The following is a 14,837-nucleotide window of genomic DNA, read 5'->3' as shown; positions in this document are numbered from 1 at the left end:
TATTTTTCAAATTATACATCGTATAGAGTATCTAACAAATGTTGATACAACAAGATCTCGAATGCCGATAAAATAAGCATTTAATTTAATATTCTAATAAAATGACAAACACATACAATTAAATTATATTTATGTATAACGTAGCAAATTGTAAATTATATTTCGCAAAGCTTTATGAAATGCTGTAAACAAAATTGGTTATTAGGTCAAACCGATAATGATAAAATGAAATAATTATTCGTTTTAATGGCTATAAATTTTACTCTCAATTGAAATATTAATTAGTCAATATTAACCAGCTTGTTTTCATTTTCACCAAGCTGACCTAATTAATATATATTCACTTATTATATTTTGTTGTACATTAGTTATTACTTTATTTCTCTCATATATTTTAAATGTTAATAGAAATTATATTCTGAAAATTGCACGCGCGGATACAACTGAGGACTTGTTGAACTTTGTTTCTTTTAAATAAACTCTCTTTAAATACTCAGACTTTATGTAGGAACAAATCTTGAGTTACAAATTTGCGTAAGACAAACAATTAATTACAAGTAATCGTTCGTGTAAACGATAAAAACGATTGTATGTGAACAGACAAAATATACTGAATAACATTTTAAAACTATATTGAGAGAGAATAAATTTTCATTGAATCTATCGACTTTTGTACACTGATTCTTTTTAAACTGAGCAAAGACTAGGAAAAAAAAATATGTGCAGACGTACAGCCAGTGTTAATTCCCCTGGTTTCGCAACGTATTTATTGATTTTCTATCCATGGCCGATTTCCTTTCGAAACGGTCATCATCATCCCCCGGCTAGTAAGGCAGGACACCGTCCACCCTTTTCACCTCTCAAAAGTTTTCTTTTCTCTTTTCTGCAAGAGTAGTTGTCGTCTTCTCTCGGCTATCCTGCCGCATTGTGATATATATATATACCTGCTAAATGTAGTCTGCACGATCAGTTAAAAGTCAGATGAAAGAACACCGCCATGAGCTTTCTATAGGATATAAAATATAAACAGGATTCGAGTATTTCAAAAATTTTCTCGTTGACTCGTGAAGTCACTTATAAGGGGATTGTAAGAATTAATCTTTTCACGACCGGAAATTACATCTATTGTGACCGAGTTTTTAGGCAAAAACCGATACGAATTTTCGACCGGGAAACGTATCCTCAAAAGTAGCCATTATTACTGCCTGCTTTAACGATGATCTTTCCGAAGTCTAGGTCGCCTCGAGCTAAACCTATATCAATTGGTATCCGGCTTGAAAAGTTCAGAGTCAGGTAGGACGAAAGATAAAAGGGGACACCAAAGGTACAGTCGGAAAAGTACCGCGTTACTCGCAGAGGGGTAACAAAAACTGCGGGGACAAGATGGGGGAAGGGAAAGAGAGGAGAATAGAGGAGCCGGAATGTACGTGGACTGCGAGTGCGAGTCCGGGGCAGCTGTTAGTTAAAGCACCGTCCTCTCGATGCAGCTGTCAGGGCCCAACTCGCTCAAGCCGGCTCGTTCGCGCATTGCAGCTGCTCTCTCTCTCTCTCTTTCTCTGTGTGCGCCCGCCAGCAACCCCTATAACGCTTTCGTATCGGCACCCCCGAAAGAGTCCGACTGCTTGCGGCGTGCTCGATCGCTTATTCGCAACCCCTCTCACCAGGGGGATAACGAGATAGAGAGAGAGTTAACCCTTCGTCATGTACGTACGATTCAAGTCGTTGCAGAGAAAGTGCAAGTTCGATAGAGTGCGGCAAATCGGTCGCAAGAATATTCGAGAGTCTTCTAGATATTGATTTGGATTGAACGTATGGAACTTTAAATAGAATAAATAAGAAAATCGACGATAAAACGATTCCGAATGAAAAAAATATATCAACGCACTTACGATATCATTAATCTTTTTGAAAGGAGACAACTGTTACATTTATGAAGTATACGATGTCGCAATAATACAAGTAAATTTCGTACACAAAATTCTGTACTTGAAAAGATTAACATATATGTATACGTAAAAAAGACGTACCTATACATTCAGGAAAGAACAGATTAGATTCGAGAAGATACAACGCGGAAGTAGCGAAATCGAACGCGAGATACTGCCGTTTTAGCAGATTCCGAAGAAGTGAAAGTCCTTTTGTGTTCTCGCGAGACTCGTTCCGAAGGAGAGTCTGCCGTTCGTGATTTATATCGTTGTATTTCCTGACGTTTTGCGGCCGACTGCTCATCGAGCGAGAGCGCGACAGTGATTTTGCCGCTTCTTGTTAGGCCGCATAATCGTATGGAATAGCGGAATTGCGGTAGTGGACAATCAAGGTTTTTTTTTGCGTCTCGTTACTCTGTAACGTGAATGCAGTTCAATTTTTTAAGAAATAATTTTGTCTTTTCTGCCGCCGGAAAAGTAATGTGAATATTAAAAACAAGAGGTCAAACCGTTGATTGTATTACAAATTCTCTTAAATTCTTTTGCAATATCAGAGACACAAGTTCTAAAAGATCTTGCGTGGACAATTGATTCGTCGAACGTGGATAGTGAAGAATACCCACGAAATGAAAAGTAGTCTATTAGTAATCAATGCGCGAACTTTGTCGATCGCGGCGGCCACGAGTAGTCGGTGTCGAGTGCAACGACCGGGGACCGACTGGCCCCACACACACGGGGAGACTTCGCCTACGATCGATCTTTCATTTCGATCGGATCCGAGAAAGTCTGGAACTCAGAATCTGATAATTGGCATAAACGAGGAAAGTATGTGGAAACCCCAATAAATTAAATATTAGCCTTCGATATTAATATATTTTTTATACGAAAAAAATGCATAATATAAAAAATGCGCTATGACATTCATATTATTCTTTACATAAAATACAAAAGTACAAATACTTCTATACTTAAAAATAATATGGAATCACATGATGATTCAATTTCATAATTTACGTACAACTCCACTGTGATAATTTAATACAAACTCCACTGTAGACAGACAGAATGATGCATTTCTTCCTTCCCGAAATTTTCATCGCATTCTTCGCAAAATTTGAAGATATTATTCGACGACACTAGCCGTGGCCGAAGAGCAGCAACCGGCTTTTGTTCGTTCGAACAATTCGACACAATAAACGAGTCCCGGATTCTCTGAATGAAGAACGAAGTTAGCGGAGTCTCTTCCTCTTATGAATAAAACCACCTTTATACGCGCAGGTCAGAAACAGTCGGATACCAGGTGCGGGTACGAACCTGTACGCATTGGAAGCCAGGAGCTTCGACATCAACGACTGTGACTCCGGTAACAAACACGATCGTTCCGTCCGACTCTAGAACGCGGAGTCTCGATCGAGTCTCGACGGAGGGAAAGAATAAAAGAGGGAAAAATAAGAGAAAGACAGATAAATTAAGCAAGTAAAAGAGAGAGAGAGAGAGCGCCACACACGAAGGCAGATTTCGCCCCCTCGTCTCCTTCGCTCACACAATCTCGGATCATTACACGTGCACGCGGATTAGGTCGCGGTCGGCTCGCAGGTACGCAAGAGTGAAAAAGAGAGGGACGTTGCAGTCGGGCCGCAGAACGGAGAAGAGTGGAGAGAAGAGAGCTTGTGGCTGAAGGAGCGAGTGGGGGGGAGGGGGGAGAGAGAGAGAGAGAGAGAGAGAGAGAGAGAGAGAGAGAGAGAGAGAGAGGGAGATACTTGCACACGCGCGAGCCAAGCGTGGGAAGCTGCTGCACGCTTCGAAGTCTCGAAGCCGCGCTGCAGCGCACCACCACCGGCTGCACCGGGCCTCTCCTTCGCGCGAAGAGACGTCCGGGCTTTGAAAGAACCGTGGAGCGAGAGAGAACGCGACGATAGGAACGGTTCGGCGAGTCGCGAGAGTATCGTCGTTTACCGAGGTAGCGTGCATATTCGACGTCGGGAGGGATCAACGCGGAGGCAGCAACGTTCCCTATTAATAATCGCATACCTCGCAAAATCCTTGGAAGAAATGCGAGACCGCGCCGGGAGGACAGGCAGTCATCGCCTTTGATAATTTCCTAACGACTTTATAGTGGTCTCACAATTCATTCATCGATAGGTATAGGTAGCCGTTATCTGATAGTTTTTTTTTTTCAATCTAAACGATTATCGTTATATCATAAAATACGCAGAGATAAGACAATGTCTAATACGCGCGTGCAGTCGTGATAGAGAGAACGCGAAAATAAATAGCGGTATATTGCGCTACCGCTTAAAAACCAGCGGTCATAAATGCCAGAATGTGATAAACACAGGATACTTACGGGTGTTGCAATAGTCGCCCTTCCAGCCAGTGAGGCAGACACGTTCGCCGCTCGGGCTGCAACTATAGTGACCGAAGTTGTCGTCCCTTGGCCGGCACAGGTCCTCGCAACCTTTGCCGTAATAGTGCGGTGCGCAAGTCACCCTATACTCAAAATCTATTTGCGAGTGGGCGCTCGTATAATCGTCAGCGGTCCACTCTGGTCCGACGTCTAGCCACTTCTGGGTGGTCAGCCGCATGATCAGTATTTTCTCTGAAAAACCATAAGGCGGTGATTCGTTTGAGTGATTTTTCACGCCAAGCTGTTCAAACTTGCTTATATTAATTTTTATAGTCTCTACAAAATAAGGCATTATATTATATATATATATTTTCTCATTCATATTAATTATATATTTTAAAAACACAGTCGATTATTAGATAGACCGATTATTTCGGCCAAGAAAAAAAATTTTAATCGCTAAATTAACGGTTCATTCCGGATAACAATAAGACGCGATATAATAGTAATTAGTCGGTGCGACCAGCACTGAGGTAGAGTGACGAGGTGCACCGCTGCACCCAATGATGCGATCGAAGTGCATCGGCCTCCGGGAGAGAGAAGCATAGAGAGAGAGAGAGAGAGAGAGAGAGAGAGAGAGGGCAGACCGGACGTTCGTCCGCTATTGCTACTCTGTCGGCGGCACGCATCCGGCACAAAGAGAGTAAGCGAGTATACCACGTTGTGGCTCTGGGAAAAAGGCGTCCTTCCTTCCTCTCTCTTCCTTTCCTTGTCTCTTACCCTCTGCCTCTTTATTTCTCTTCTCCTTTTTTTCACTCGAGTCTCGCCTCGTCTTCGTCTCTGCTTCGTCCTTTCGTCCAGTGTCTCTACTCGTTTTCGTGTAAACGAACGAGATGAGCGGAGGAACCGAGCGGAGACTACAACCTTCCTTACACCAGGGCGCATTATTGTAATAGCTCCGACAGATTAGGATCCGGGACTTCGATCAGGTGCCCTACCGAAAAACCTGCATCTCACGGCACCGGTTTTCGGTGCACGCGCGTGTCCGTGTGCCTCGCACAGCCGAACCGGTAGCGTACCGGACCCACCGATTCTACTGCGGTTCTATCCCGTGTTGTTAAATCAGTAGCGTAGAAGAGGCGCGCATCTCGATCTCAATATGGTTTCAAGATATTGTCCCAAAATTATCACTAAACGAATGAAGAGAGTAGTACAATGACTCAAATAATATGACATTTCGAAAGTTTGACGTAATCTGCTTTTTTTTCATTATTGTACAAGAATTGCAATTGATATTTTCTAAAACTATTAATATTGAATTTTAATGTGCGATTAAAAATGTGTGTAGGATTGTTAAAGCTACTTTAGATACAATGTTACTTTATAAAACAATTTTTAATGCAGTTTATTATTATTAAAATAACTTAATTTTATTACTAAAGTGTTAATTAGCAAATTTCTGATATTAATTATTCTCGCAGCAATTGCTATATTATGGATCGAGAAATTTCTTTAACTCAAAACTCAATTGACGTTACTGTCACTTGATAACACGTTTTGTTGAGAGAGAGAGAGACCCTTCAATCATACGCCACTGTGTGCTCCCCTCCCTCTCTCTCTCTCTTTCTCTGTTCACCGTGCGTATCAAACAGAAAGAATGGAGAAGCGAAGAAACGAATGAGAGAGAAAAAGAGTGAGGAGAGAACAAAAGGACGAAGATTTTCGCCGATGGCGTGCCCGAAGATACTTAAGGAGGGAGTCAGATCAGCCTCTCTTCCTAGAAGGGAAGTGGCCGTCGGCGAAACGGGAGTCGAGAATGAAAGAAAGAGATAGAGAGAGGGAAAGAAGAGTGAGATGTGCATATATATAAAAGTGAGAAAGGGGCAGTTTACTGGGCTATCTTCCCAGGTGATGCTGTTACGAGTTCCGAAAACGCCGATCTTCGCACGCTACGTCGCTTCACATTCGATCCCGAGAGAGCTCCGCTACTTGAAATGTACGGAGCAAAACATAATCGACGATGATCGGTTTATAAAAAGATTCGTTTTACAAAGGTGTATTTCTAAAGAGACGAGTCATTGATACCGTAATTAACCAGCAACAATGCAAATTCTTGAATAACATTATGTCAACATTTCTACATTTTACGTTCAAATTTTTGTCCTTGTTAAACAGTATACATATTTACGTATTTAGGAAATACACGGAAAGAACAATTTTGACAAAGTATCTAAAAAATTCTGCTAGATACAGAACTAAAAACCATCAAAATTATGTAACATGCTCTAGTTGGTTGCTAGAATATCGAAACACTTTTTATAGCTTTTTGCACTTCATACTTGAGCACATCATTCATAATTATCTATTTCGCGATGATTCAATAAAATTATCTTTAGATTTGTATCTAGCTAAAGTTTTAAAATTGTTGAGCGAAACTTCTCTTTCCGTTAAACCTTTTTTTGTTATACTTTACCGGCAAACTCTAAGGTTTTCAAGAATACGAACATACAAGACGTACGCGGATGTTATAAGAATTGACGTTCCAACGCGTAATCAATATTCGCGAAGACGCGCGGTAAGAATTAATTCACGTTTACATTCGCTGGAAGGTGATTACGTTGCGCGCTACCGGTCGTGTATCGGCAAAGTTACAACTTCCTGCTGCTGTTTCCCCCGGACGTATTAGGATGGACGTTGGCTATACTATGAGAGATCGCTGCCGCTCGTTTCTTTCTACTTGACCACGGTCCGCGCACGTATACACACCCGGTAAACACCCGGCGTGCTCGAGGCTAGACCGATTCAAGGTATTCATTAACGACGCGTAGCGCCGGCGCGTAGCAGACATTTTCTATTGTTCATTCAGAAACGAGCGGCTGCCGAACAAGTATAGCCCCGAGAGAAAAAAGGCGAAAGAGCGATGGCACAGCGTAGCCAGCGGCGTTGTTTCTTTCTGCGCGAAAAAACGACGCGCCGATTATTTAGCGAAATGGATCGTAAAACTCAAACGCGACGGATTAACTTCCGAAAACGCCGCCGGCTGCCACCCCCGCTCAAATTTAATGGACAGGTAGTGGACCTGACCTCTCTTAGTCGCGCGGAGATTCGACGACCATCACACCCAATGAAGCTCCAATCGTTTTCTAATAAATCTCAGGTAACATAATAGAATAATATGATAACTTTAATTTTAATTCAATTTTCTAAACTTAAAAATTGAATCTTTTCTCTCAAGACTTTGACAAAGGATATGTATAGATTACTCTTAGTTTTCAACGACTTTTTTAGTCGCGAGGCAAGACGTAGCTCGGCGATCTTTTTCCTCTCTTTCACCGGTTGACACGTGGAGTGCGCAAGGAAGGCGGCCAATTATCGTCGTTGTTATTATCATGCGAACGAAGGCAGGTGCGCTCTCCCGAGTGGATCAGGCGATGTGCAGCGAGCGAGTCGCGGTGTGCAATGGTGTTCTGTTTGTGGCTAAAAGAGAGAGGGAGAGAGGAGAAAGAGGAGGGAGAGAGAGAGAGAGAGAGAGCGCATGAAAGACCGGCCAGGAAAAAGCAGTTGACAATCGACGGTGACGTAAGTCACGTGTGGTACCACGACCACTACTGGAGTTCCTTTCGCTCGCCTATGTGTACGTGTGCATGTGTACGCATCGCGGAGAGTTAAACGTGCTACAGCAATTGAAAATGAATAGGATATTCTCAAGTCGATGTTGGTCTATCTAACGTATCTCGGAGACACAGTCAGTGAACGACGCAACGGAAACAAATGTAACATTATACGCGAGAGACACTTTGTCTATGTGAATTAAAGTTTTCTCGACAAATTTGAAATTTATTCTTAGAACGAAAAAAAAAGTTAATCCAAAGCAAATTTTGAATCGAGACATCTTAAAAAATTCAAAAGCAAAAATTAATATTTTAAGAAATGATAACTTGATCAACTTAACGATAAAAACAAATCTTCCGTTCAGATTGTTTCCGTGGAAAATATCTGTAAACAATTATACGCGATTCCTCATAGAGATACACATCGACGGTTCCGGGGCGTACCACATCGCAGTTAACGAACCGCGCGGCCGGCGATATTACGAATCGTAGGAACGTACCGTTTTCTCGAATGCGTGCGTTGAAGAAGCGTTTAACAGTACCTCAACTGAATATCGCGATCACCATTGAATTCTTTACCACGCGCGTTATCCCGTAACGCTTCGTAATAGTGCTTGCTGTTGGCTCACCGCGAACGAACGGGCGAACGAATGGCGCGAGAAAGAGCGAGGGAAGACAAGGGTCTCTCGTCCTTGTTCTGTACCCCCGCTGGCGCTACGGCGGATGAATGAAGGAAAGGAAGAGTAGTAATACGATATCGGCCTTTACGAAAAACGAGCAACAATCGAGCAACGCACGGAACAGGCGGATGTTGGCGAACGTCGTCATTAGCGACAAAGAAAACTGGTTCGCGCCGCAATAATGCCACTTGATGTGCGCGCTCGAGACACGAGGGATCCGATCGATGATCGACTCGTCGAGCGCTCTCCCATCGACACGTGTAATCGTTCGTACGCGACATACACTACCCTCTGTCCCGCCGAGATCTATAAATAACATCGTATTGGCGGGAATAAAATTAGACCGGAATAAAAAAAAAAGAAGACTTTAAGACCATCCGATATTTATTTAAAGTCTCTTATTTTTAGTTGGAACATTTTACGCGTACGGATCACGCGTATAAATGGTTCATTTTAATTTATGCCGCATACAAGAGAAATTTACCGTTCGAAAGGAGTAATTGGCGGAGGAGGCTAACGAGCAATTTGATATCGAGTCTGTAATACGAGGAATCAGTTCTCTAACAGAATTAAGAACGCGATCTTATCTCTCCTATCTTACGCTCTCCCGTGAATATAATCGTCCTTGAGAAACGTCGTCGCTGCGATAATTAGCAGCGGCGAGTGGGATTCCCACGAAATTTTCGCGACACGCGACGCGAAGCGAACGAAACTCCGAGCGCAGGTGCAGCGGCGCGACGCGACGCGATGCGACGCGACGCATGCACCGGCGTGGCACGTATACGCAACGACGTAACGCAACATATCGCAACGTAGATAATAGATGTGCGTGTGTGCGTGATGGGCGGCTAAAAAGAGAAAGAGGGACGCCCGAAAGGGAAGGAGACGAGAATGCTAGGAGCGGGGGCGGTGGTTAGAGGAGGAGAAGGAGGTGATGGTGATGGTGGTGGTGGTGGTGTTCGCCTGAGAAAGGAAGCAGCATCCGAGCAACGCGGCAATAAAGGGCTCGTTTTGCCGGTGCGTTGTGGGTATTATATTGTGCCCGGAGCAGCAGCACGGTAGACGGAGCACAATGTAAGCGGTGTATCTGCGATAAAGGCCCCGGGAATAGGTGTATATCCGGGACACGATGTTTGGCGACCCGTCGTGGATATCGGTGCAGACACCACCGTAGTATATTAACCCTTTAGGAGTCAAATTAATCTCAGACACGTCAACGAGATAAATTGTTTCTTTTTTTTTTCCTAAGCGAGATCAATCCATGTCAATTTAAACAATTTCATAAAGATTTCAAAAATATAATTTTCCGATTGTAAACTATCCCATCCTCTCGTCGTAATTCGATCTAATAATTTAGTATTCGCGAAACAAATAAATGTGCGAGGAAATGGCGAACAACTGAGACAACAGATTTCGATACGTCGTCGTGTCGATGACTTTATACAACATCCGCGCGCTAAGAAAAGAATCGCAGACACTGAGAAGCAGACGCGCATAAGGTAACGTTGACGATAAAATCCAGAGACTGGAGAAGACCCTCGCTCTCCTCGGTTGTAACGCGCATGTTAGTTAACACTCGGCTCAGCATCTCGTTTTCTCATCCACTGCAGGATATATGTAGTCATAGTAAAAAAAAAATGAACCAACGATACAAGTACAGTTTTTTTTCTAATATGGATAACTATGAGAAAATTTAACAGGTTCAACCCAGTTTTACAGAATGACGTAAAAGATTAGTTTAGTCCCCGTGTCAATGAGAGTGTCAAGTTTTATTAGTCACATAAACACGTATGAGAACACATACACGATAATCTCGAGTATGTTCATTAGAATTCCTTGAAACGAGATTCCCCACGTAACTTTCAAGCTTTCTTGACCCAATGATAAATCCAGTTATGTACTCGTATGAACTTTGTGCTCGCAAACTTGTTCGCGCATTCTGAACAGCTACTTCCTCGTCCAGAGAAAGCATGCGCGCGCGTGTTGTGTGTGTGTGTGTGAAAGAGAAAGAGGAGCAGATAAATAAGCGCGAGATCGAATAAAGTACGCACCGCATGGCGCCGAAACAGTTAAATTCGGTTAATTGATCGAAGCCGCGCCGACGACGACGACGACGACGACGACGACGACGACGACGACGACGAGTAGTGGCGGCATAGGTGATACGGGAAGCGGCGATGCGACGCGAGGGTACACGCGTGTGCGTGTGACACGCTTGAGGGCGCGCGGCCGCCGTGCGTATGCAGCTTCCGCTCTCTTCCAGCGGCCGATTCTAATTACCGGAGGGGCCCCACGGGACTTCTCGAGGAAGAAATTAAGCGGTCTCGCTCTTCTTACCCCGTTTTTAAAGCCGGTCTCGAGAGTGAAGGAATAGAGTGAAGCGGATGCGTTTGCTACCTGCGCGCGAGTGCGTACGAAAACCCATACGCACTCCGGGCTTCGTTCAATGCGCGCTTCTTATGTGTACGTAGTATATCCGCCTACAATAAGATTACATAAAATCGTGGCACATTGAAGACTAAACTAAAATGATAATTAAGTTAAAATAACACGTTCCGAAATTTTTCTTTCTTTCCTCGAATTCTCTCCGAGTATTTGTCATAAATCATGTTAAAAAATCTCGTTAAAAGAGCATCCAAATACAGTATTTAAGAACAATTGACGCGACAAGTTTAAGCTAGGTTCGTTGGATGCGCCCGCATATACTCGGTGTCAAGTTACTTTCAGCGTGATGGAAGATGAGTATACTATGGTTACACAGGAAGGAAACACTAGTGCCGCCGTCGCCGTCGCCGTCACCGTCACCCGGGGTATCCGCCGTCTCTCCTCTCCTTGCTCTCACTTTCCTCTCTCCCGTTGCTCTTGGCCGACGACACAACGCTATGACACAACGGAGATGGCGTTGTCGTAATAACGCGCGGTTACAAACGAGGAACGACTAGCAGCAATAGAGGCTGAATAGAACAATGAAAACGCGACGATTGTTCGCGGAACAACGGCCGATCTCGATTTACCAAGACATAAGATTTACCAAGTGGATTTATGGGTTTTCAAAATTAAAAATAACATTATTTATATAAAGTTTAAGGAGTCACTTAATACATGAAATAGGAAAAGTCTAATGACTATAAAATACTGTAAGAAAATCGAGATTTACTCTTCGGTTCTTATCTTGAGGGAATTTTAAAGAGATGGTATTGACGAAGAAAAGAGAGAAAAGAAAACGAAGGACTCAACGTCTCTGCTAAGTGTCATGCTCAGGGACCGGAAGTGTCTTCTCGACTGGTCCACGTTGCACGAGACATCGTGTCTCTCTTATGGGCCAGCTGGATCACACATGCCCATCCTACAACCTTCTTGCCTTCTCTCTCGTGGCTTTAGAAACGCGTGTAACGTCGCATTTATAAACTTGTCTTATGATAATTCTTCGTCATTCCGACTTTTTATAAGCGCGTGCGCTCAAGCATACACTCGTGTTCGATATGATTATACTTGCTTTAAAAAAAATAATAAAAAATTTGCACTCACCGGCGGATTGATGCGTGCTGTTGTCCGCATCGTGATAAGCCTCCACTATCAGCGAGAATGTACCCTGTAAACAGAAAAAGAAAGCTACGTCAGTGGCGTTCCTCAACCGGAAAGTCCACAATTATAATTAATAATTATTTTGAAAAATAAAAGAGAAATTGGCAAAAAAATTACAGACAAAATTAATAATTCTTCTTAATTTGGTCTTGCAATTAGATTTAATACTGTTAGATGTAAAGATACGTCATTCATATTTTTCGATCGTGTCTCGTGTGCACTTTCGAAATGTAACGGTAACGCTAGAGGAAATATTTCCGTGGTGAAAGGGTTAACAACAAATTAAACGTTTCGCGGCATGCTGCGTCACGTGCACACCTGCCACGCGTTGTGCCACGCGTCCGCTCGCCGGGACTAGAACGACGAGCGTGCACATCAAGTACGAACGAGGAGAAACGGTTACGCGTCACTGGTAAAGGGAGAGGAAAGGGGGAGGAGCCCGCAGAACGCGAGAGAGGACAGGAAGGGGGGACGACACGCGCGAAAATCACCCCCTTTCGAGTTATCGTCCGAGGGCACGAGGGGAATCGCAACCCCTATTGGGGGTCAACTTCCACATAACCGCATGATGTACCCTCGGCGTAAAACACACGTCGCATTAAGATACACGTGCGCGCGTGCTATTTAGCGTCGACACGCGGAAATACTCTAATATGAAATGTCAACTGGCTATTTATAAATTCGTCATGATCAACTAAATAAATTTATGCCGATCATCCTTCCTCTGATTTCACATTTAACCTTTGGTGATTTTTGAAAATCGATTCCGTATCGCTGGCTAACTTGTTCAAGTAAATCTTTTTATTTTACGCATACAACTTTTAATTAATAAAAAAATATTTAATTGCTATTCAAAAGTCAGAAGTAAAGGAAGAATTCTTTAGTTTCAAAGCGGTCGAGGAATCCCACAAACGAGAGACGGAAAGCACATATAGAAAACTCGAGTGTCCGCCGTATGTACACTGTTTCGAATGACGTAATTTAGAGAGACTGAGGGACACCAGGTAAAGATAGCCGAAACGACAGCTCGTAAATACCGTAATAATGTACCTTCGTCGTCGAGAAAGCACACGAGGCACTACCGGTCACTTCGACAAGCCGCAATGAGACACGGAGTTGTACCGGAGTGTAATACACGTACGTACGTGCCCTCCACACACGCTACACGTTTGTGTCGTGATAATGCGTCGTTTAATTATTTAACGTCACACGAGCAAGTACAGTAAATACAAAAAGAGAGCACCGCGCGCGGTATTATACGCGACCTCGTTAGTCGTTGCCACGCGGAGAATAATAAATGTTTATATCCGCCGGCGCGCAGCGTCGCTATTCTCGCCCGTGTTTCGCTCGTGTTCCCGTAAACGAGTCTCCCTCTCTCTCTCTCTCTCTCTCTCTCTCTCTCTCTCTCTCTCTCTCTCTCTCACTCACTCGGTAATCCCCATAGCGAATGTCATCTCGCACATGAAAATTTATGCGAACGCCGTATTACGCGCCGAGCTCTCGTCTCCCGAGCTTCCCTTCCGTTTTCAATACAATCTCAACGTATAAAACTGAAGCCGAGAAAAGATAATAATAAAGAAGAATAAAGAAGAATAAAGAAGAATAAAGAAGAATACAATAAAATTGTACAATCTCGCAAAAAAATCTAATGCGTTTCTATTATTCAACATTGAACCTGTACCTGCATGCTTATTTCCATTAGCCATATTATCTAAAATTAACTTCTTACAGGTACGCGTTCGCCCTTCGCCGCGAAAGGGTTGAAGGACGCGGGAGCAATTTGTCTCTGCTGAAAGAAGCGAATAGAGGGAGGAAGGGGAGGGGGGCAGGGCAGGTTGTAGTGCACCTTTTACGGCGGAGTACCGAATGTGCGAGATGCGGCCCGAGACCGGTCCAAGGGCCTCGAACACGCGAGAAGGGTGAAAAAGCGACGAACGCGAGGGCAGAACATAGTAGGCGTAGACGGAAGCGAGACGAGAAATACAGGATTATACCGTCTTTTTCTCTCGCGGCAAGGCCGCGCGTCTCTCAAACTTTAGACATGCGGGACATATACCTCACGAAAACGGAAGAAAAAAGATCGCCCTTGCGGTGAGAGCAACAAATCAGGAGCAAAAGAGAGAAAGAGAGGGACAGGGGGAGGGAGGGAATAAATCGCCGGGAAGACAAATGCCACCGTGATCGTCCGTTAATTTATTGCGGGGGATTGGAATGAAATCGGCGAGGAATCGTAGCCGGGGCGTTCGAAAAAAGGCGCGGTTCTCCACGGGAACAATGCGCCTTGGCGGATACGTGTGTGCGTGTGCGTGCGTGCGTGCGTGCGTGTGTGTGTGTGTGTGTGCACACCGGTAGCGGCGATTGCGACGCGCGGTCGCGGAAGCCGGAGGAAAAATCCACAGGACGATAAAGACGATCGGGAGACGAGAATATGGCTGCGAAACAGATAGGGAGGGAGGAAGGAAGAGGAAAAAGAGGAGGAGGAGGAGGAGGAGGAGGAGGAGGAAGGAAAACCGGCGTCCTAGCTCCCCTTGTTGATCCTTTTCTTTACGTGAGGGATGACGAAGAGAAGAAAGAAAAATCGGAGGGTGCAGGCGCGATAGAGCGAGAGGCTCGAATACGACAGAGGGAGCGGCGCGACCGCTATGAGAGAGCGAAAAGGAGACGAAGAGAGAGCGAGCGAGCGAGCGAG

The 14,837-nt window shown here is 44.1% G+C and overlaps 1 protein-coding gene across 1 annotated transcript in view; it reads right to left on the bottom strand.

The window, feature by feature from the left end:
* LOC105835536 (neurogenic locus protein delta) overlaps positions 1–14,837 on the bottom strand; it is a 45,577-nt gene that overhangs the window by 12,789 nt on the left and 17,951 nt on the right. Inside the window, exons 3-4 of the mRNA XM_012678929.3 lie at positions 12,092–12,155; positions 4,273–4,524 (exon numbers count right to left, since the gene is read on the bottom strand). Of these exons, the coding sequence (XP_012534383.2) occupies positions 4,273–4,524; positions 12,092–12,155 (316 nt within the window). The remainder of the gene's footprint in view (positions 1–4,272; positions 4,525–12,091; positions 12,156–14,837) is intronic.

This window comes from Monomorium pharaonis, chromosome 9 (genome assembly GCF_013373865.1).
Source record: "Monomorium pharaonis isolate MP-MQ-018 chromosome 9, ASM1337386v2, whole genome shotgun sequence".
Lineage (NCBI taxonomy): Eukaryota > Metazoa > Arthropoda > Insecta > Hymenoptera > Formicidae > Monomorium > Monomorium pharaonis.
This window is presented reverse-complemented; position numbering and strand designations above follow the sequence as displayed.